The sequence below is a fragment of the Biomphalaria glabrata genome, chromosome 12 (genome assembly GCF_947242115.1).
Source record: "Biomphalaria glabrata chromosome 12, xgBioGlab47.1, whole genome shotgun sequence".
NCBI classification, from domain to species: domain Eukaryota; kingdom Metazoa; phylum Mollusca; class Gastropoda; family Planorbidae; genus Biomphalaria; species Biomphalaria glabrata.
Window position 1 is genome coordinate 27,004,505 of NC_074722.1, and position 22,500 is coordinate 27,027,004.

General features: G+C 35.6%; 2 protein-coding genes across 2 annotated transcripts in view; one reads left to right on the forward strand and one right to left on the reverse strand.

Annotated features, from left to right (window-relative positions):
* LOC106072063 (uncharacterized) overlaps positions 1–18,485 on the forward strand; it is a 25,884-nt gene extending 7,399 nt beyond the window's left edge. The window contains exons 5-8 of the mRNA XM_013232328.2: positions 6,406–7,006; positions 8,508–8,641; positions 9,796–9,971; positions 15,072–18,485. Coding sequence (XP_013087782.2) covers positions 6,406–7,006; positions 8,508–8,641; positions 9,796–9,971; positions 15,072–15,148 — 988 coding nt within the window. The 3' untranslated portion in view covers positions 15,149–18,485. The remainder of the gene's footprint in view (positions 1–6,405; positions 7,007–8,507; positions 8,642–9,795; positions 9,972–15,071) is intronic.
* LOC106072064 (ficolin-2-like) overlaps positions 1–22,500 on the reverse strand; it is a 160,956-nt gene that overhangs the window by 22,406 nt on the left and 116,050 nt on the right. The window contains exon 4 of the mRNA XM_056005129.1: positions 19,718–19,855. Within this exon, the coding sequence (XP_055861104.1) occupies positions 19,718–19,855 (138 nt within the window). The remainder of the gene's footprint in view (positions 1–19,717; positions 19,856–22,500) is intronic.

Here is a 22,500-nt window from a genome sequence, read left to right on the forward strand (position 1 = left end):
TTTACAACCCCGCCCGTGTAAGAGGTTGACTCTCGTCTACCCGTGGGCATCCCCACGGGAGTTATGTTTCGCCATTCATTTAGCCTAGCTACCCCCTCAAGTAGCCGTTTCCACGCGGGCGCCACGATGAGGCAGAACAGCGTACCCGCGGCTACCGAGCCACCATTTGGTTTTGTTATTAAAAAGTCAATATGAACTCAGTCTGTCTGGTCAAAGGTTTGTACACGTTGTTTCTCCCACGTCCAAGCCTGATCAAGTTGAAAACTTCGCTCTCATTTATTGACAGAGACAAAACACGAATCAATTGAAAAAAAAATTACCTATTGAAGAATTAATTACTGGTAATCAATTATTTTGTTTGACTCCAACAAGGGAAATTAATCCTCCAGTATTCACATATACGGCTAAATATGTAGGGTTTCGTCCACTTAAATAAGTGTTAAAGCTGTTTCTCCCACAAACATTATCGGATCAAGTTGGTACTTTAACAATTATTTCTTGTACCAAATAAACAAACTAACAGATTTGTCAATTAATTATTGGTAACTAATTATTCTGTTTAATTATTGATATCGACTAAGGGAAATAACTTTTACATTATTGAGAGATATAGTTGTAAGAACGGAGTTCTTTCAATTAAATAAGCTTTTTTTTTTTTTTTTTTGCTAGTCAATTTTTTTTTCGCTAAATAAGAGACAAAATGGCAGGTGGAAAAACATGAACTATCTGTAGTAATGACTTATAACATAAACTATCTGTAGTAATGGCTTATAAACATAAAACTATCTGTAGTAATGGCTTATAAACATAAACTATCTGTAGTAATGGCTTATAAACATAAAACTATCTGTAGTAATGGCTTATAATGATAAAACTATCTGTAGTAATGATTTATAACATAAACTATCTGTAGTAATAGCTTATAACATAAAACTATCTGTAGTAATGGCTTATAAACATAAAACTATCTGTAGTAATGGCTTATAACATAAAACTATCTGTAGTAATGGCTTATAACATAAAACTATCTGTAGTAATGGCTTATAACATAAAACTATCTGTAGTAATGGCTTATAACATAAAACTATCTGTAGTAATGGCTTATCAACATAAACTACCTGTAGTAATGGCTTATGACATAAAACTATATGCAGTAATGGCTTATAACATAAACTATCTGTAGTAATGGCTTATAACATAAACTATCTGTAGTAATGGCTTATAAACATAAAACTATGTGTAGTAATGGCTTATAAACATAAAACTATCTGTAGTAATAGCTTATAACATAAAACTATCTGTAGTAATGGCTTATAAACATAAACTACCTGTAGTAATGGCTTATAAACATAAACTACCTGTAGTAAGGCTTATAACATAAAACATCTGCAGTAATGGCTTATAACAAAAACTATCTGTAGTAATGGCTTATAACATAAAACTATCTGTAGTAATGGCTTATAACATAAAACTATCTGTAGTAATGGCTTATAACATAAAACTATCTGTAGTAATGGCTTATAAACATAAACTACCTGTAGTAAGGCTTATAACATAAAACATCTGCAGTAATGGCTTATAACAAAAACTATCTGTAGTAATGGCTTATAACATAAAACTATCTGTAGTAATGGCTTATAACATAAAACTATCTGTAGTAATGGCTTATAACATAAAACTATCTGTAGTAATGGCTTATAAACATAAACTACCTGTAGTAATGGCTTATGACATAAAACTATCTGCAGTAATGGCTTATAACATAAACTATCTGTAGTAATGGCTTATAACATAAACTATCTGTAGTAATGGCTTATAAACATAAAACTATCTGTAGTAATGGCTTATAATTATAAACTACCTGTAGTAATGGCTTATAACATAAACCTATCTGTAGTTATGGCTTATAAACATAGAACTATCTGTAGTAATGGCTTATAACATAAAACTATCTGTAGTAATGGCTTATAATATAAAACTATCTGTAGTAATGGCTTATAACATAAAACTATCCTCTGTAGTAATGGCTTATAAACATAAAACTATCCTCTGTAGTAATGGATATAAACATAAAACTATCTGTAGTAATGGCTTATAACATAAACTATCTGAAGTAATGGCTTATAAACATAAACTACCTGTAGTAATGGCTTATGACATAAAACTATATGCAGTAATGGCTTATAACATAAACTATCTGTAGTAATGGCTTATAACATAAACTATCTGTAGTAATGGCTTATAAACATAAAACTATGTGTAGTAATGGCTTATAAACATAAAACTATCTGTAGTAATAGCTTATAACATAAAACTATCTGTAGTAATGGCTTATAAACATAAACTACCTGTAGTAATGGCTTATAAACATAAACTACCTGTAGTAAGGCTTATAACATAAAACATCTGCAGTAATGGCTTATAACAAAAACTATCTGTAGTAATGGCTTATAACATAAAACTATCTGTAGTAATGGCTTATAACATAAAACTATCTGTAGTAATGGCTTATAACATAAAACTATCTGTAGTAATGGCTTATAAACATAAACTACCTGTAGTAAGGCTTATAACATAAAACATCTGCAGTAATGGCTTATAACAAAAACTATCTGTAGTAATGGCTTATAACATAAAACTATCTGTAGTAATGGCTTATAACATAAAACTATCTGTAGTAATGGCTTATAACATAAAACTATCTGTAGTAATGGCTTATAAACATAAACTACCTGTAGTAATGGCTTATGACATAAAACTATCTGCAGTAATGGCTTATAACATAAACTATCTGTAGTAATGGCTTATAACATAAACTATCTGTAGTAATGGCTTATAAACATAAAACTATCTGTAGTAATGGCTTATAATTATAAACTACCTGTAGTAATGGCTTATAACATAAACCTATCTGTAGTTATGGCTTATAAACATAGAACTATCTGTAGTAATGGCTTATAACATAAAACTATCTGTAGTAATGGCTTATAATATAAAACTATCTGTAGTAATGGCTTATAACATAAAACTATCCTCTGTAGTAATGGCTTATAAACATAAAACTATCCTCTGTAGTAATGGATATAAACATAAAACTATCTGTAGTAATGGCTTATAACATAAACTATCTGAAGTAATGGCTTATAAACATAAAACTATTTGTAGTAATGGCTTATAAACATAAAACTATTTGTAGTAATGGCTTATAAACATAAAACTATCTGTAGTAATGGCTTATGACATAAACTATCTGTAGTAATGGCTTATAACATAAAACTATCTGTAGTAATGGCTTATAATATAAAACTATCTGTAGTAATGGCTTATTAACATAAAACTATCTGTAGTAATGGCTTATAACATAAAACTATCTGTAGTAATGGCTTATAATATAAAACTATCTGTAGTAATGGCTTATAACATAAAACTATCTGTAGTAATGGCTTATAAACATAAAACTATCCTCTGTAGTAATGGCTTATAAACATAAAACTATCCTCTGTAGTAATGGCTTATAAACATAAAACTATCTGTAGTAATGGCTTATAACATAAACTATCTGTATTAATGGCTTATAACATAAAACTATCTGTAGTAATGGCTTATGACATAAAACTATCTGTACTAATGGCTTATAACATAAAACTATCTGTAGTAATGGCTTATGACATAAAACTATCTGTACTAATGGCTTATAACATAAAACTATCTGTAGTAATGGCTTATAATATAAAACTATCTGTAGTAATGGCTTATGACATAAAACTATCTGTATTAATGGCTTATAACATAAAACTATCTGTAGTAATGGCTTATAATACTATAAAAAAAAAACAGGGCTTAAACCAACTCTCAGAACCCATTCCGAAGCGGATGAAGGTGGATCTGTTAGCTGCCGAGACCTTTGGCACCCCGCGAGATTACGTTCGCGTAGCAGTTTACACAAATCTGTCCAATGTCTAACTATAACAGCCATCCTCCACTGTGCTACTGACGTTATAATGAAGTATAGATAACTTTCCTTACGTACAACATCCGAAGACATTAATTAACGCCCCCAGGGCTCTTATCCTGAATAGTCCGGCTCTGCTCACTTCTAATCTTCAGTTGTATTTAATAAAGCCTTACTAGTGCCCCCCCCGACTTATCTAATTTAATCTTGGGAGTTAGCGCCCTTACCTTTCTACGCCCCCAAGAATGAGATATTCGAAAACTCCCTTTCGTTGACCCTCACTGAATGATGATTATCGAGGCTCCAGCATAACATTTCCAGGAGAGGGTGGGAGGGGGCTAAGATTGAGTGAACAGCATTTGGAAAAATATGGTTCTTATTACCCATCTCTAAAAATAAGGCGAAATATATCTCATTCTTTTTCCTTCTCTCTCATTCTTTCTCTCTCTTCTTCTTTCTCTCTTTTTCTGTCTCTCTCTCTCTCTTTCTCTCTCTCTCTCTCTCTTTATATCTCCTTCTCTTTCTCTCTCTCCCTCTTTCTCTTTTTCTCTTTCTCTCTCTTTCTTTATCGCCCTCTTTCTCCCTTTCTCTTTCGCTCTTTCTCTCTATGTTGCTCTCTCTCTCTCTCTCTCTTGTTCTTTCCATCTTTCCATCACTCTCTTTCTCTCACTCTCCCTCTTTCACTTTCTGGTTCTATCTCTCTGGGTCTCTCTCTCTCCCTCTTTCTATCTGTCTCTTCTCTTTATCTTTCGCTCTTTGTTTCACTCTATTTTCTCTCTCTCTTTCTCTCTCGCTCTTTCTGTCTCTCTCTTTCTTTTCTCTCTCTCTCTCTCTCGTTCTCTCTCGTTTCTAATTTCTACTTAATCTTTAAATTTAGTTGTAGCCGTATGCTTTTAATTTAACATCGAGACCAACTTTCAGGTCACCTCCATGGTAACCAAATGCCAAATATATCAGACGACTATTCGGACTAGCAGACGTCTTCATTACATCATACATTATCAAGGAAGTTGTAAGCCATGATCTATTGCGTAGGCATCATAAATTTCACTTTTGACAGTTACGTGGACAAAATCAGAACGAATATAGACCATCGTCTGAGCTACAGTCATGTCATAAATTACTTTTATGTTAGGACCTTATCATGCTAAATCTACTAGTATCATAAATGTTATCATAGCTCTATCCTTGTATCGTGTTGACGCCTTAGAAACATTACCATTACATGCAGTAAGACACACTTGGTCTATAAAACAGAACATAGGAACACTCCGGTTGAGACAAAGTCTTATCCCTTATAGATATTTATTCATGGCAGCTGGTATCTGCACTTCATGCAATTAAACTGTTTCACATTTACATTTTGTGCAATTTTAAATCGCAGACGGCTGAACAGTACAGAATATACTGAAATTGTACAAAAAGAATTAGGTGAATTTCAGAAATGGAACTCAAATTGAATCAGGCAACTACACCCAGTAAAACGACAATAATTATTTGTATTACAAAATGCAATAATTAAAAAAAAAACACCATTTCTTATATTCATGATTAACCGGTTGCGAAAACTAAAAACTATAGTAAATGAAAAGGTATGATGGAGAGTAGATATCAAAAACATTTAAAATGTAGTAAAACGTCAGAAGTTGTCCAACGATATGGGGCCGAAAACACTAAAAATAGGCATGAAGATCATAAAAGAGCCTTTCAATATAACAATTTTATTTGTTTTGCCACAAAGCACAAGCGCTACTAAGGCAGTCAAAATATGAAATATATTAACAACATACACATAATCATTATAATAATGAAATTGGTAATATAGATAATAAATTATAATTATAACAATAATAATGAGCCACAATATCACAGCTATCTATCACGTGATTCACGATGATCCTGTCACTTGTCTGAACCAGTTAGGAAAGTGGTGGAGTAGGAACAAAAAAGGGGGGGGGTACAAAAGGGGTACAAACTTTTTACCAGACAGAAAGACAGACAGAAAGAGTTAGTTGATATAAGCTTTGTAAAAAGAGGCGCTAGGCTACCCCTCCCCCCCAAAAAAAAAGGTCACGACAGAAATGCCATACAAAGTAAAGTAGCAATAATTAATAAATCACTGAAACGTCAAGTTGCCACTACAAAAACATCTAACCAAATACTCAGAAAGACACACAGATTAAGTCACGTTTTTTTAAAATATTCCATATGATTGAATATTTATAATTTGTATATTTGCTCCTTCTTCCCGATTGCTATAAATTATGGCATGGAACGGGTTGCCTGAATCAGTTTAGGTTTCTAATTAACAAGCTCAACTACATTGACATACGGATACACGTAGGACCTTATTGTGTTCTCCTTGGAAGTAACGTCTGTAAATGATAATATAATATAAGATAAAACGTTTCGGAAGAGTATTTATCTTTTATTTTTGTAACTATCACTCTCAGGCAGGCGAGGGACAACAGATTGAGTCTTGAAGATGTGCAACTTCCTGACACGAACGAAACCAAGGAGAATAACTCGATTGCTGAACACGCATCATATAACAGCGGAGCTCGGAGTAGTGTCCCTTTGTCTGAAAAGAACGATGACCGTTCAATGGAGGGTGCCAGGAATAAACAGTTCAAGACGAAAGGGACAAACAGAGGTCAACTTGCAGCCAGACAAGAACCCAAAGCAGCTAAGACGAGTACACATGGAGCTAGAAATGTTGCTGTTGCAGCTGATGGCGCCAGGGTGGATGTTCCCAAGGCAAGAAGCGTCGGTGACTTCACTGACTACGCTGAAATTAGCAAAAAGTCAAGAGCTGCAAACTCCACAATGAACAGGATTCCGTATTCGCCCCCACCCAGGGAGCCGCTTTCACCTGTCACTAGGCAGCCTCTGTCTGTCATTAACGGGCAGACGTTTAGCCAGAGCCGAGGGGTCAGAGATGACCAGGTCTCTGAACTGACTCCTCTAAAGCCAATGTTTAGACCAGACAATATGGCACCAGTCAGATCTGAGTTTAGAACCGATGGATTCTCTAACAAACCTTACTTGGCACAGGTAAGTGATGGAGCATCAGAAGTTCCATAATTCTATTGTATGTAAGTGCAAGCCTAGTCAGTATTTTGACATCGCATTGAAACAAAAAAGATGTTAGAAAAAATCATTCAAATCAAATTGCAGATTTCCATACGTAAAAATAGACCAATGAATAGCAAGCTTTTTGGCGTATCCGGTGTACTAAATTTAGAAGTATTTAAAAAAAATCTAATAATAGATTGCACTTTACAGTACTACAGAATCAAATGTGAAAACTCTTTTGAAGAACAAACCAATTGAATTATTTAGTAGGAAACATGACCTTTCAATACGGCGTCCTTGACATTTTAGTTTGAAAATTTATTTCAAAATCTCTGTCAAACTTCGTCCTTTAACACTGAATATAACACTCTGTGGCATGACTGTCTCAAGGTACCATCTATAACACTCTGTGGTCTAACTGTCTCAAGGTACCATCTATAACACTCTGTGGTCTGACTGTCTCAAGGTACCATCTATAACACTCTGTGGTCTTTGACTATCTCAAGGTACCATCTATAACACTCTGTGGTCTTTGACTATCTCAAGGTACCATCTATAACACTCTGTGGTCTTTGACTATCTCAAGGTACCATCTATAACACTCTGTGGTCTGACTGTCTCAAGGTACCATCTATAACACTCTGTGGCCTGACTGTCTCAAGGTACCATCTATAACACTCTGTGGTCTGACTGTCTCAAGGTACCATCTATAACACTCTGTGGTCTGACTGTCTCAAAGTACCATCTAAAACACTCTGTGGTCTGACTGTCTCAAGGTACCATCTATAACACTCTGTGGTCTGACTGTCTCAAGGTACCATCTATAAGACTCTGTGGTCTGACTGTCTCAAGGTACCATCTATAACACTCTGTGGTCTTTGACTATCTCAAGGTACCATCTATAACACTCTGTGGTCGTTAACTATCTCAAGGTACCATCTATAACACTCTGTGGTCTTTAACTATCTCAAGGTACCATCTATAACACTCTATGGTCTTTGACTATCTCAAGGTACCATCTATAACACTCTGTGGTCTTTGACAATCTCAAGGTACCATCTATAACACTCTGTAGTCTATAACCATCTCAAAGTACCATCTATAACACTCTGTGGTCTTTGACTATCTCAAGGTACCATCTATAACACTCTGTGGTCTTTGACTATCTCAGAGCATTTCAAGGTACCATCTATAACACTCTGTGGTCTTTGGCTATCTCAGAACATTTCAAGGTACAATCTATAACACTCTGTGGTCTTTGACTATCTCAGAGCATTTCAAGGTACCATCTATAACACTCTGTGGTCTTTGGCTATCTCAGAACATTTCAAGGTACAATCTATAACACTCTGTGGTCTTTGGCTATCTCAGAACATTTCAAGGTACAATCTATAACACTCTGTGGTCTTTGACTATCTCAGAGCATTTCAAGGTACCATCTATAACACTTGTAGATCTCTATGGTCTTTGTCTATTTCAGAGCTTGTCAAGGTACAATGCAAGGTTTGATGATGTTTCTCTGGTCAAGGAAGACGACGTCACGCCTTTTGACAGCATCAGCAACGTTATGCTTCCCCCGTTGAGGGCAAGCGAAAGTGAGTCCATTCTAAACAGGTATGTTCTTTCAGTGTCTTTGATTCTTCTTTTTCATTCTTTATAATCACATTCTAGTAGAATCAACATTTAACAATTTTTTATTTTACTGACAAAGCTCTAACATTACCCGAGCTTTACGGCATGCTGATATCCACACTGACCTAGATGAAACATTAATCTACTTACTGATTCTCCTTCTAGTCCATCTGTAACAGTGTGTCCATGTGCTGTAGTATGTCCAAGTGTAACATATTGTCAATGTGGTATAAAGAAAGAATATGAGGGAAATTCCCCGGTGTGATCGTCCTTCGGCCTCGCCTCTAAATTTATCGTCTTGGAATACGAGCCATCGGTAATAGGAATGTAAAAAATTATATATTTGCTGTGATCCCACCTAAACAGAACAGCAGTTCAAACAGGCCGATAGAGTGGAATTTTCATGGCCCTAGATTTCCAAGAGTCTTTGACTCAACTCTTGAGACAATTAAAATAAGAATTTAGAGAAAGAAATAAAAATCTTACATTTTAGAGAATATCATTCAGAATTGTGAAATTTTTTAAAGACTCAAATCAGAATGTTGACGTTTTCAAATTTATTTTTACATTTAAAAAAATCGATGTGATAAGAAAATGATTTCGATATTTTTCACATTAATTTACATTTTAATTATAACATTCAATGGTAACTCATGACAGAGGGTGACTGCCAGGTGAAGTAAGCGCCTCGGTCTAGCGTCTCGACGGTCCCGTGTTCAAGCCCTGTCCACCGCCATCCCCTGTAGCCCTGCGGGAGGATTTGTTTAAGGCGTAATATTTTAACCTTCATTTCCGAAAGAACACCCGAAAGTTTACACGTCTAAGATTAGATGGTTGTGGAGTTATGATATTGGCGCCCAGAACCCAATGGTGACTCAGGAAAAAAAGCTTATGTGGTTTAATTATTGGCACCCCACATCAGAGTAGACGTGACGTGACGTGTCTGTAAGTAGACTATTATGACTATCAGGGAAAGGGAGACTTTGCAATAGCGCAATTAAGAAGGACTTCGCAAAACTACATCAACCAAAGTCTGTTATTTTGAGCCTGAATTTATTGTTGATGCCTATAAAACAGATATGGCAGTTTGCATTCATGTATATAAGATTTGAACCCTGTCTCTATCCGCATTCCAGACCAACTGCAAGAACCAGGGCAGCTACGGAAGTAGACAACTCCTATACAAGGAATAAGTACTTTCAAAGTCTTGACCAGAACCTGCCCAAGAAGGTGGTCATCCCGACCCCACGTCCAAAGAAAGACACGGCCAGTGAAATATCCCGGATGTTGAAAGGGGAATACTACGACAGACGTAAGTCATGGGCTTGTTATTTGTTACTTTCAATGTACACTAACATGACACAGTTGTTACATAACCGAAGCAAAAATGTTGAAAGAGTATAAGAATGTTAAGCCTAAATTAATATGATTGTTAAAAAACAAAATAAGAATGTTTTCCAGATCAGAACTTTCATATCAATATTACAACGACTACTACTAATAATGAAAGAAGAGAATGGAACTTGTTACATTTCTATAAAAATGATAATATTTTGGACGACGTAGGGCATGAGATTCGCCAATGGGAAGAAAAAACACTCCACGGAAAATTTCCGGCTTCATTACATGGGGACAACATCGACAAGGCTGCTTCCTTAACATGGCTCAAAGCAGGTCATCTCTACCCTGAAACAGAAGGCTTTGTTACAGCAATACAGGACAGAGTAATCAGGACAAAAAATTACGAGAAGCATATCCTGAAACTCAATGTTGTCGACAAATGCCGAAAATGTGGAAATGTGGGCGAGTCGATTGAACACATTATGGCAGGATGTCCAGCCCTATCAGAATCAGCCTACCCAGGTCGCCATAACCAAGTTGCAAAGTTAATACACCAACACTTGGCTTTGACGTACAAATTGATCGGTAAGGACACTCCCCCTTATTATAAATACTCTCCGCAAGAGGTTCTTGAGTCTACTGATCATCTGCTGTACTGGGATAGGCCTATTCTGACCGACAAAACGGTAGATTTCAATCGCCCGGATCTGCTGTTCATCGATAAAAAAGAAAAAACCGCTACCATTATCGATATCGCCGTACCACTGTCTCATAATTTAAGAAAAACTGAGATAGAAAAACAAAGAAAATATGGGAACCTAGGCTTGGAGATTAAGCGTCTATGGAAATTGTCCAAAAAAACAATATACCCCATTGTTATATCAACCGAGGGGATAATAACAACTGACCTCACAGACACCTTCAAGGCCCTTAACATTCCTAGGAACATCTTCGTTGCCTGTCAGAGGGCGGTACTGCTGCAGACCTGCCACATCACCAGAAAATTCCTCAGTGGAAACTGTTAAAGGGACTACGATGAATTTTGTTTCTCTTTAGCGAAACTCGACCCTGGCAGCGCCAGAGAATGACTACTCGTTCATTTCTAACATAATAATAATAATAATAATAATAATATCTTAGAAATAGAGTATCAAAGATAAAATCAAAGATTATACAACTTCATAGTCAGAATCTTATATTCCAATATAAGATTTTTCAAACGCATTATAGGAATGTAAGAAGATAAGAATGAGTGCAGCACACAAATCCAGATGTGACCTGCATCTTTCGCATATCTGGTGTAGACAAAGCCGTTGTAAGCCTGGGGTCTATTTAAGTTATGAATAATAAACTCAATGAAATGTCGATTCTCTGAATGTTAAACATGATGTCAGCACAGAGAATAAGATTGTCAGTTCTAACAAATTATATTGGAAAACTTAAATGTTAGAATGTTGATTTCCGAAATAAATATTGTGTTAGAATACGAAACTGTAAAATCAAAAGTTGTATCCAACACGGTGACCGGTCACTTCATCCCCGGTCACTTCATCCCCGGTCACTTCATCCCCGGTCATTTCATCCCCGGTCACTTCATCCCCGGTCACTTCATCCCCGGTCATTTCATCCCCTGGTCACTTCATCCCCTGGTCACTTCATCCCCCGGTCACTTCATCCCCGGTCATTTCATCCCCAATTAAATATTTTATATATAAATATGATTATGTAAAATGCTTTTTGACATTTTGTTACTAATGCGTTTATAGTGTTTCCTGTTCCACTTTGTTTTCTTAACCCTTAAAGTGCTGAGCTGTTTTACTATGAGTGCATAAAAAATGAAATTACAATTCTGATGATTAGAGGCTAATCTACCACACGCGTTTAAAGGGTTAATGAGAAATCTTATATTATATTGTAAATCTGGGTGTGTACTTAGCTATAGCGCTTCTATTGGATGTGGGGGTTGTAATATCATAATATTTTCCCGATCGAAGGCCAAGGTTTGGTGGAAGTAGTAAAAAATAATTTGAGAGATAGAAGTGCGATTAGAATAATTATGACCGTGCCGCTGATAACTTATCATCAAAGGCCAAGGTGTGGTGCAAGTAGTGGAAATCTTCTGAGAGATAGAAGTGCGATTACAATAATTATGACCGTGCCGCTGATAACTTATCATCAGAGGCCAAGGTGTGGTGGAAGTACGACCATGTTTCACTTTATTTTATTTTTCAATCGCTCTTTCTTGAAAATGGGCCGTCTTTTTTAGCCTTGAAATAAGTTTTTATTTTTTTCTAATAAAGGCGAAGTTCACCCATCCTCGTGATATCATGTCGCATGTATAAGTTTTGCTTTAATTCCTTTTAAACATTAACGTGTTACAATTTTGTCATTTAAATAAAAATGAATACATTAAATATTGCTCATTTCATGATTTTTAAAATTACAATTTGCTAGATAAAAATGATCAGATGATGAAAATATCAGGGGATGAAATGACCGGGGATGAACTGACCAGGGGATGAAATGACCGGGGATGAAGTGACCGGGGGATGAAGTGACCAGGGGATGAAGTGACCAGGGGATGAAATGACCGGGGATGAAGTGACCGGGGATGAAGTGACCGGGGATGAAATGACCGGGGATGAAGTGACCGGGGATGAAGTGACCGGGAACCATCCAACACTACGAATACCTGGCTTCTGTACAAGTGTACACTTGGGAATTCAAAATCACAATAAAACTATTTAATTGCTTATTGTGTTGAAGAAATTATACAAAACCTCTTTTATATAATTTTATACGATTTTCTTTTGCTCTTAACAACTAATGAATGTTAGATTTTTTTTTTTTAAAAGGCAATTTTATATTCCTCCGACCCCTCGAGAAAAAATCCTGGTTAAGATAATTTATATACTAGACTTTATTTTATTCTACTGATAGACCTTTAGATCTAGACTATGCGCAAAAAACATTCCTGAACATTAATTTTTAAAACTGTTTAATGAATAGAGCCTACATGTGGAAATATCCCAAGAATGAATCTGTTCAACACAAAAGTGTTTTAGTCCTCTAGCCAAAGTTAGTTTATATATATATATATATATATATATATATATATATATATATATATATATATATATATATATAATATATATATATATATATATATAGAGAGAGAGAGAGAGAAAGATAGATATAGATATATAGATATATATTGAACAATTATAACGTTCAAACTAGAGTTTTTTCAGTATGCCCAATGACTGTCAAATTTCTAGGAAAATCGTTATAGCTGTTTTCAAGATCCGTGTCCTGGCTCTTTCCACGAGTTGAATAAAAATTGTGCACATTTTGAATAAATAACATTTAGCACTTCAGCTAAAATAAGAAAATGTAGCAACGTAGGTAGTACAAGGAAAAAAAAAAAAATTTTTTTTTCATTACAAGGGAGGCAAACAACAAAAAGACATCTTCTTGTGACTATCAAATAACGTCCCTTTAATATAAGCAATACTCCATTTTGAGCTTGATTTAGTCAATTCAATTGGGAAAATACAAAACATTTTAAATTGTCACATGAAAAATCAACGTAACATTTTTTTTGCCGTATAATATTCTCTACAAAATCTAAATTTGAAGTAAGCTAATTATTACTTTCTTTTTGTTTATAAAACTAAATAAAAAGCCATGTGACAACTATGCTCGGTATCACAAATTATCACTGAAAGAAAATACAGGCTACAATGACAATTTTCACAGGTCACAATTATCATCCATACAATTATCATTCATATCACTAAACCTGCTTTAATGTATTAGAGTAACATCAAAAAGGCCTATAAGTAAACAAAAACAAAAACAAAAAAGGTTTGCTCAAATACAGGTAACACAATAACTTCAAAAGTGATTCGAAATATAGATGTAATAAAATTTGTATATCAATTTCTTGCTCCTAAACACAGAGAGATTAAGAAGAGACTGTGAAAACTCACAAAGACTAAGACACATCTGAGATCCAAATGTTTCATGTTAGTGTTGAAACTAAACGCAAATGCCGAAAAAGAGTTGATAAATGCCTTCACGGAAGACGATAGCCTTGTCCGCGTTTAGTCAGACAAAATGAGGGGATCACGGAAAGGACTGCGTAGCTGCTTAGATTATTAACTTGAAGACGTTCACCTTATTCATTGTTGTTATTAGTCACGTCTTGTTTACCTTACGACGCTCTCCCAACCAACATTCAATAAAACAACAAAATTACATTTTACTGTACCTCTATTCCATTCAGAGCGTTAGGTTGGGGTCAAAAACCTGGACTACAATCTCGAAAACGGCTCCAACGATTTTTCTAGAAATTCGACAGTTATTGAATATCATTGGGAAACAATTTATAGCTCGTTGGCCATACTTGGAAAACTTTAGTTTGACCGTTATAATTTTTCAAAGTAAAAAATATTAATTTAAATATGACCGAAGGACATATTTAAATGCTTATCTTGAACAGACCAACGTCTTCGGGTATTTCCGCATGTAGGTCCTTTTCATTCAAGAGTTTAATATGATTAGGAACATCTTGCGCCTCGTCCTCTAGCACTAGATCTAAGGCTTTTCACTGGAATATTATAGTCTAGTAGATTCTAGACATTTGTCGGGCAGCACTAGATCTAAGGCTTTTCACTGGAATATTATAGTCTTGTAGATTCTAAACATTTGTCGGGCGGTTGAGGAGAGGGATTGGGGCGGAGTAAAATTTGTCCCATCCTTTACAAATCCAACATTCATAAGTTATCAAGAGAAATATCATCGTTTATCATCAAAAAAAAATATTTTTTAAATAATTTTAATGCTCTTTCTTGTTTTCTGTTTTTGTATTCTAACAGCGAAAATGAAAAATAAATGTGATATAGTCTTTATAAATGTGCGTAATCTAAAGCTTTACTTTTACCCTCTTTAAATATAAGTTTAAAGAGTTCCTGCACTCTAGGTTGTACTGTTATTAGGTATTATTAATATTATAATGTACTTTGTTCTAGGTAATAATTATTTTGTATTATTTGTATTGCCCTATCAGGTACAGGCAAACTTTATGAGTACAACATTAACTACTCGCCTAGAAAGATTCACAGTGAGAGACATCCTAACAGATAACTCGACAGTACTAGACACACACATCGAGCTACACAACCATTAAGCGTTTATTTATAATTAATCAGAAGACAAGACCAGAAGCAAAGACAAGAAAAGAAGACCAGACATCTTTAACAAGCGAGTACTTTTATACAGCCCAGTCTAGTCACTAGTCACGGGCAGAGTGTTTGAGCAGACCAGCGTTATAACAGATTAACCTTTTCACCAAATTTCGGCACAGATCAAAGTTCAGGAAAATGAATATAATAATAAACAAATAAAAAAGGCAATGAGACTACTTCCAATAAAGCGTTAGAAAACATCGAGAAGGGACGAGTGTTTGACACTTCGCTCCTAATTGGCGCTCCTGGGCCTAGCGAAACTGTATTTATATGCATAGTTCGATTGTATGTTGTATTGGCGCCTCAAGACAGGACCATTTTTTTTTACCCTCTAGCTCATCATTCCTTAGTGCACCAAAGATTTGAAAAAAAAAAAAAAAACTTGCATTCTTAGATTTGTACTATCAAGTGTACATTTAAAAAACAACAAAATGCAGCAAGAGAGAATAAGCGAGATGAAGAAATGTGGAAGCGAGATGAAGAAATGTGGAAGCGAGATGAAGAGATGTGGAAGCGATGAAGAGATGTGGAAGCGAGATGAAGAAATGTGGAAGCGAGATGAAGAAATGTGGAAGCGAGATAGTGAAACATAAAAGAAACATGCAAGAAAACAAAAAAGAAAAAGACTGGGAGAGAATAAGAAATTAGTAAAGGAAATAAACAGCGTCTAGGACTCCATATTGAAAGAAACAGTTGCCAACTAAACAATGAAGTTACTTTTGTGTTACAAGCGAAAAGAACTGAGAAAATTAATTCTACAGTGCTGAAAAGTGCATCAAAATTATAATATGTTCGCTTATCAATAGTTCCCCTTTTTGTATACTCCGGATACACCAAAAAGGCTTGCTATTTATAGATTTGCTGCTGTACATATGAAAATCTATAAGAAAAAAAGTTCTATTAGACTGTTTCTCATTAGATCGACTAATTAGCCAAACAGTTTCTGGCTGTTTAATATTTGACGCTGTCCAAAATAAAAATAATTACGTGCTAGTTTCTATGTTTCATTTGTTGTGAAGTAATGTTTCTCATCTTGCCAAGACGTGATTTATCTCAGCTGCTCATAAATCGCCCTAAAATTCTCAACCTAAGAAAAACTGGAAATCTAAAAAAATAGTGCATGGCATGCTGGGATAGATGCCAGTTGAGCTCACCAGTAGAGCGTCTGGAGATGTGTCTGATGCTAGAGTCTACGAAAGAGTCACTTCCCCCTGGTATCAAGCCACAGCCATTTGAATTCCTTAAAGATCGAGAGGGTGGCTTTGATCATTGATTGCCCCACTTCCTCTGCCTGTTACGTGTTGTACCACTGATTCAAAAAGTGGCACCCATGTATTATACCAAGCTCTAGATTTCCCGTGAATGTTGTTTGGCTTACTGGTTCGCACAATGGTATTTTACGGAACTGTGAGAAGTGAGAACCATCAATGTTCAGAAAAGAAAGACTTTGAGTAGTTAGTATGTAATAATAAAATGGTTCTTATGTATGAATGTAATCGCTACTATGTAAGGATGTAATGATTTTAACGTATGGGTGTAATAGCTATTATAGAAGGATGTCATGACATTATGTTAGAATGTAATAACTCTTATTTATGGCTGAACTGGACACAGTCTTTAGATGTATTCAGAATCATACCTACATAATGTATACATTTTATGTTAGTACTTTGTATTTTGGTATACATGTACTTCATATATTTGTTATGAATTACCGCTAAATGACTTGTTGAAACTATAACTATAACATTTGGTTTACATGCATATGACCTCATGTTTTTTTTTTAAATTCCTCTTTCAAATTTATGGGTGGACGGCCACTGCTTGTGTGGATGGACATAAATTAGTGCTATTGTCATAGACATTTCACAGTTTATATATATATTTTGGGAAAAGGTTACTAGCTAATAGGCCATGCAAAGAAAACTGTGGTTTGACTGTTATAATTTTTCAAAATAAAATCATCTTTAAATTTAATTTGTTCTATTTTGAACACGCGTCAGTGGCGATTCCCTAATGTCTTTAGTAAAGAGTGGATTAAATTAATAGACCCTCAGAAAAATTGTGCGCATTGTCTTAAAACTGCTAGAAATAATGTCTACATTTTATTAATACAAAATATCAATACTATATCTTGAACTAGATCCAGTATTATTGTCTACACTACTGTCTTTTAATGTTTCCAAGTCTAGATCTACATCTCTAGGCTAGAATTTGTCTATACTTAGAGTAGATCTATACATAAGCGTAAACAGTTTTTTTTTGGTGTGTGTTTGGGGGGTGGGATGAGTTTTGTTTATTCTAGAGCCTATGTTAGTGTAATTTCTATTCCCAACAAGAAACAGTTTTCATGTTCATGTCTGGTTCTAGTGTCTTGTTCTAATGTCTTGTTCTAATGTCTTGTTCTAATGTCTGGTTCTAATGTCTGGTTCTAATGTCTGGTTCTAATGTCTGTTTCTAATGTCTGGTTCTAATGTCTTGTTCTAATGTCTTGTTCTAATGTCTAGTTCTAATGTCTGGTTCTAAATGCCTGGGTCTAATGTCTGGTTCTAATGTCTGGTTCTAATGTCTGGTTCTAATGTCTGGTTCTAATGTCTTGTTCTAATGTCTGGTTCTAATGTCTGGTTCTAATGTCTGTTTCTAATGTCTGGTTCTAATGTCTTGTTCTAATGTCTTATTCTAATGTCTTGTTCTAATGTCTGGTTCTAAATGCCTGGGTCTAATGTCTGGTTCTAATGTCTGGTTCTAATGTCTGGTTCTAATGTCTGGTTCTAATGTCTGGTTCTAATGCCTGGTTCTAATGTCTGGTTCTAATGTCTGGTTCTAATGCCTGGTTCTAATGTCTGGTTCTATTGTCTGGTTCTATTGTCTGGTTCTAAATGCCTGGGTCTAATGTCTGGTTTTAATGTGATTCCAAGAGTTTGTTCTTATTTCTGTCTTATTGTATGTTTGTGTCGAGATGAAACGATACTAACAAAGTGTATTACATATGAATTGACACTTAAGTAGTACAAAAATGTTATAATTCTGAGAATTTTTAAATATTTTTTGTCATGTTGTTTTTTATCTGTTAGTATTTCTGCACTCGCTCTCCCTGAGACAATTAAAAACGGATGCTATCTGTGGATGAAATATCTGTGACGTGAGAATGGAATGCTTGCATGTTCATTTGTTTAAGATTGTAATGAATCTTTATCGCCACTTGAAATTTTCACTATAAATTTAAAATACTGTAATCTCATCTTTGTTTAATTTCATTAAGTAATAAAAAAAAAAACACAGTGACATTGAAAAAGAATGAAAAGAGATATGCATCAATGTAAAGGCGATGTAAGGAAACAAAGATGTAGTAAAACAAAAAAAGGAAGGCAGGAGAAAGTTAAAAACAATCAGACAAAGAATATCAAGGACGCCATATTGAATACTCAGTTCAACCAACTAAATAATTAAAATTTGTTTGTAGTACAAGCAAGGAAAAATAAAAGAATTGCGCAATAAATTATCGTAATCTTTTTAAATGCGTATATTATCAACACTTCATATATTCTGAAGCACTTGTATGCTTTTGTCCTGGCATATGAAATAAGAAATGTACATTTATCTTTGTGGTTGAACATTCTATTAGCTTGTGTTTATTGTATTGGTAAGTTACCAGTTATCTCTGCATGATGTTCGCTCTATTCAGATTGTGGTGGTGAAATGGTTAAGGAAGACAAAAATGTGATGCGATCTCTCGGCAAGGCAATAAAGAGATACTTGAAGAATTGTGAGGAGAAGTGAAGAGATACTGTGATACACGAGATACTTGAACGAAGTATTTATTTCATGAAAAAAGATTCAACAATCTTATCACGTGACCTATTCAGACACAAAAAGACAACTTACTTTTGAAGCGAAGGTAACCCAAAAGCCAAAGTCTACTTCAGTAGTTCTACTCAAGGATGTGTGGCAACATTAGAGACGTGGCGTTCTTCTTACTTCTTATATCTTGTTAAATGTAGGATGTGAAATTAAGTGGCATAGACCACTTGGATAACTATCAAGGGTTGAGTTCGAATCCCACTTTAGCCTAGTTTTTCTTACTTTCTGACCACGTAACTGCAGCATGGAAACCTTCCAGATATCACCCCTTCCCCCACCTGACAAAAATGATTGGCCCACAACAAACCGAGCATGCTAAAGCATAAAAGATGTGCTATTCCACCTGCCTTCAACGGGCCATTGAAAGAGGTTCTAGCTAAGGCCAAAGACAGAGAGGAATGGAGAAAGACGGTTGACAAATCTTGCACGGTGCCCCAACGGTCAAACAGATAAAGGATAGGTAAAGGTAAAAAAAAATTTCAACCTTTCAAACAGTTTTTTTTGTTTCATGAGCTGGACATGAAGACAAAGGCTGTGGCTGTGAAGGTGTAATGTATCATGTTGTTGTATTGTCTGATGTGTGTTATGTTTATTTCGAGGTACTTACCCTGTGAGGTCAGGTAATGTATGTTGTCATTCCCTAACCAAAACTCGCCCTCCAGGCTGCCAAATCCGTGTCTGTACTCATCCCATGTCCTGAAGAAGTCCACTGAACCATCTTGTCTTTTCTGTATCACAGTCCAGCCTGAGATATAAGAGTGACCACACAAAAAGTCAATTGTCAGAAATAAAAAAAAAAGCACAAGTGGCAGCTCACGTTTAGGTGATTTTCATGGTAGGACTACTGAGTTTTGTCCTTGAGAAATTCCTCATCGTGACATGTGATCATTAAGACTGAGTAGACTCTTAGCAAAAATAAAATAATATAAAAAGTAAGGTTCTCTTTGACACCCCAGTTTGTATTCAGTGTTTTGTTTCATGTTGGGATTAAATATAATAGTTATATGCCTTTGAAAGTTTTCCATTCGAACAATGTTCTCAGGAGTATATTATGGAGTGAGTAGATGTTATTCTTTTATTTATTCTTTTATTGATTTATTTACTTTAACGAATGACAAAAACATTTTTTGACTGAGTAGACCAACGGCTTAGTGACAAGAGAAAAATAAGTAAAAGTAATCCAGGTGGAAGAAATGGTGACACAAAATTGGCATTTTTATGGCGACTATGAGTTGAAGAGTTCATATATTGTAGCATCGCAAGAAATGCGTTTATTGGTCCAGACTGGATGATATAATTTGTACCTAACTAGGTTTAAACAATCTGAGATAATAAATATTGAAGACGTTTTATAGTCATAGACCAAAGAGAATTCTCTCTCACTTTCTCTAAAGTACTAAAGATGCTACCTTTTTTTTTTTGCAGGTCTTACACGCTCAACATTGCCACCGCCGATCCAGGAAAGGGAGGGGGGGTTCACTGCTGTCTAAAGAGGGACCGGGGAAGGAGTGGTTGGTAACCAAACTACTTATGGGCGGTAACAGATGCCACTGATGTCGAGAATAGATCATGGTCACTGGCGACTAGTAACAGGGCCGACTATTCTGTAAATGGCCACAATGGAATAATGGGCTCCATGTTTACACACGTGACAGAAGATGGGAAAGTCTGTTCCGGTTTCAAGCAAAAATATTTTTTTTTCTTTCCCCGTCCTTTACAAGTTCAGTAAGAAAGAGAGAGATAGTGGCAAGGGGAGGGGGGGGGGCCTTGTAACATCTTATTTCAAACTGTCCTTCCTCCAATGTACGTCCATGACACAACACGTGGACACAGATGGCACCACCCCCTTAACCTCATAGCCTCCACCTCTCTCCCCATTTTTTTCTTTTAACCCCTTTCCCCCCCCCCCCCCCCACTCCAAGATTGATGTCCTAGTCCCTGATAACAAGGTGGACGTTCTAAAGGGGAGAGAATGTCTGACCTGACAAATGACCGCTTGATGAGGGGAGGTAATTGATTGTTAACTTTGGGGGAAAATCAACAGCTGTTTCATTGAGACTTGGAACCTGGACATTTAACATTGGCCACTTTGCTTTGGACATGGACTTGTTAACATCATCAACCGTTTAGCACTAGCTTGTGGCCATTCGTAAAAATTTGACTTGTTCGTTAATTAAGTACTTTAACGTATTCACGCTCGGCCACAGATTTGGAAGTGGCCGGTTCGAGTCCTGATGAAGAAAATCGTGATTTCGTTAATTGTGATGTGCGTCACTGTACTCTAAATGTGTGCTTATAGCGTCTCCTGTCAAGAATGTACTGGACACGTTACGTTGTTTTGAACTGTTGTCTATAAACTGTGGAATACCATCTCCCTTTAACTATCTTCTAGCAGATTATATGGAAATTATGATTAATGTGGCGATAACATTAATGGTAATAGAAGATGTTAGTTGGGCAACAGCAAGATGTTTTTCCAGTATTCAGAGACTTTTACTCGCTCTCAATAGTAATTGTTAAGAAATTTCGAGGATTCTATACTTTGACATTTTTTTCGATAAGGTTGCAAAGTCTGCATTTTTTTGCCGATAAAAAGGCTTTTTTGTAGTTCAGCATTATTCAACCTTTTTCAGACTAGGGGCCAAATTAATTTCCATCACGTTTCAAAGGCCGCAAGAGAACGACAAATCATAGGTCCCGATAGAATTAATGTTTTATTGCTTCTTTATGCATTGTGGGTAAAAGTTTCGACGAGCCGGAAGATAGAGCCTCGTCAAATGTAAGGATATTGCTCGCGGGCCTTAGGTTGGGCATCTCTGGCCTACTGCACGCCTCGTATCGTTTTTATAAAATTGTATTGATTAGTATACACGAGTCTTACATTTCCAGAACTTCAGACTAACAAACCTTGAGCCCTTTCACTGGCAGTAATGTTTTCATTACAGTACACAAAGTTTAAGTCTTTTCTGGCTCCATATCTTTCATGTCCCCCCTCCCCCCCCTCCACATGCCACCTTTGCCTAAAGCACAAAAATTGCTGACAGGGAAACACTTTTATTTCCTTAATCTAAAAAAAAAAAAGTTACATTTTATCATTTATGTAATAGTTATTTTATTTAAGACCTTTACGCGTACATCACCACAACAGCGCTATAAAAATCATAATGGTATTATTTGTATTTTCACGTGTGTAGATGAAGAGACTTGCAAGGTGGCCACTTATCAATCCTTCTCAACACTGACCTTAACCACTCGTAGAAGAATCTACCTTTATTTTGCCATCGACACCAAAATTAGACTGATGCGCTCCCTGATCATGGCCACATTCTTATATCCTTGCGAGTCTTGGACACTAACTGCAGAGCTAGAGAGCTAAAACTATATGGCTGT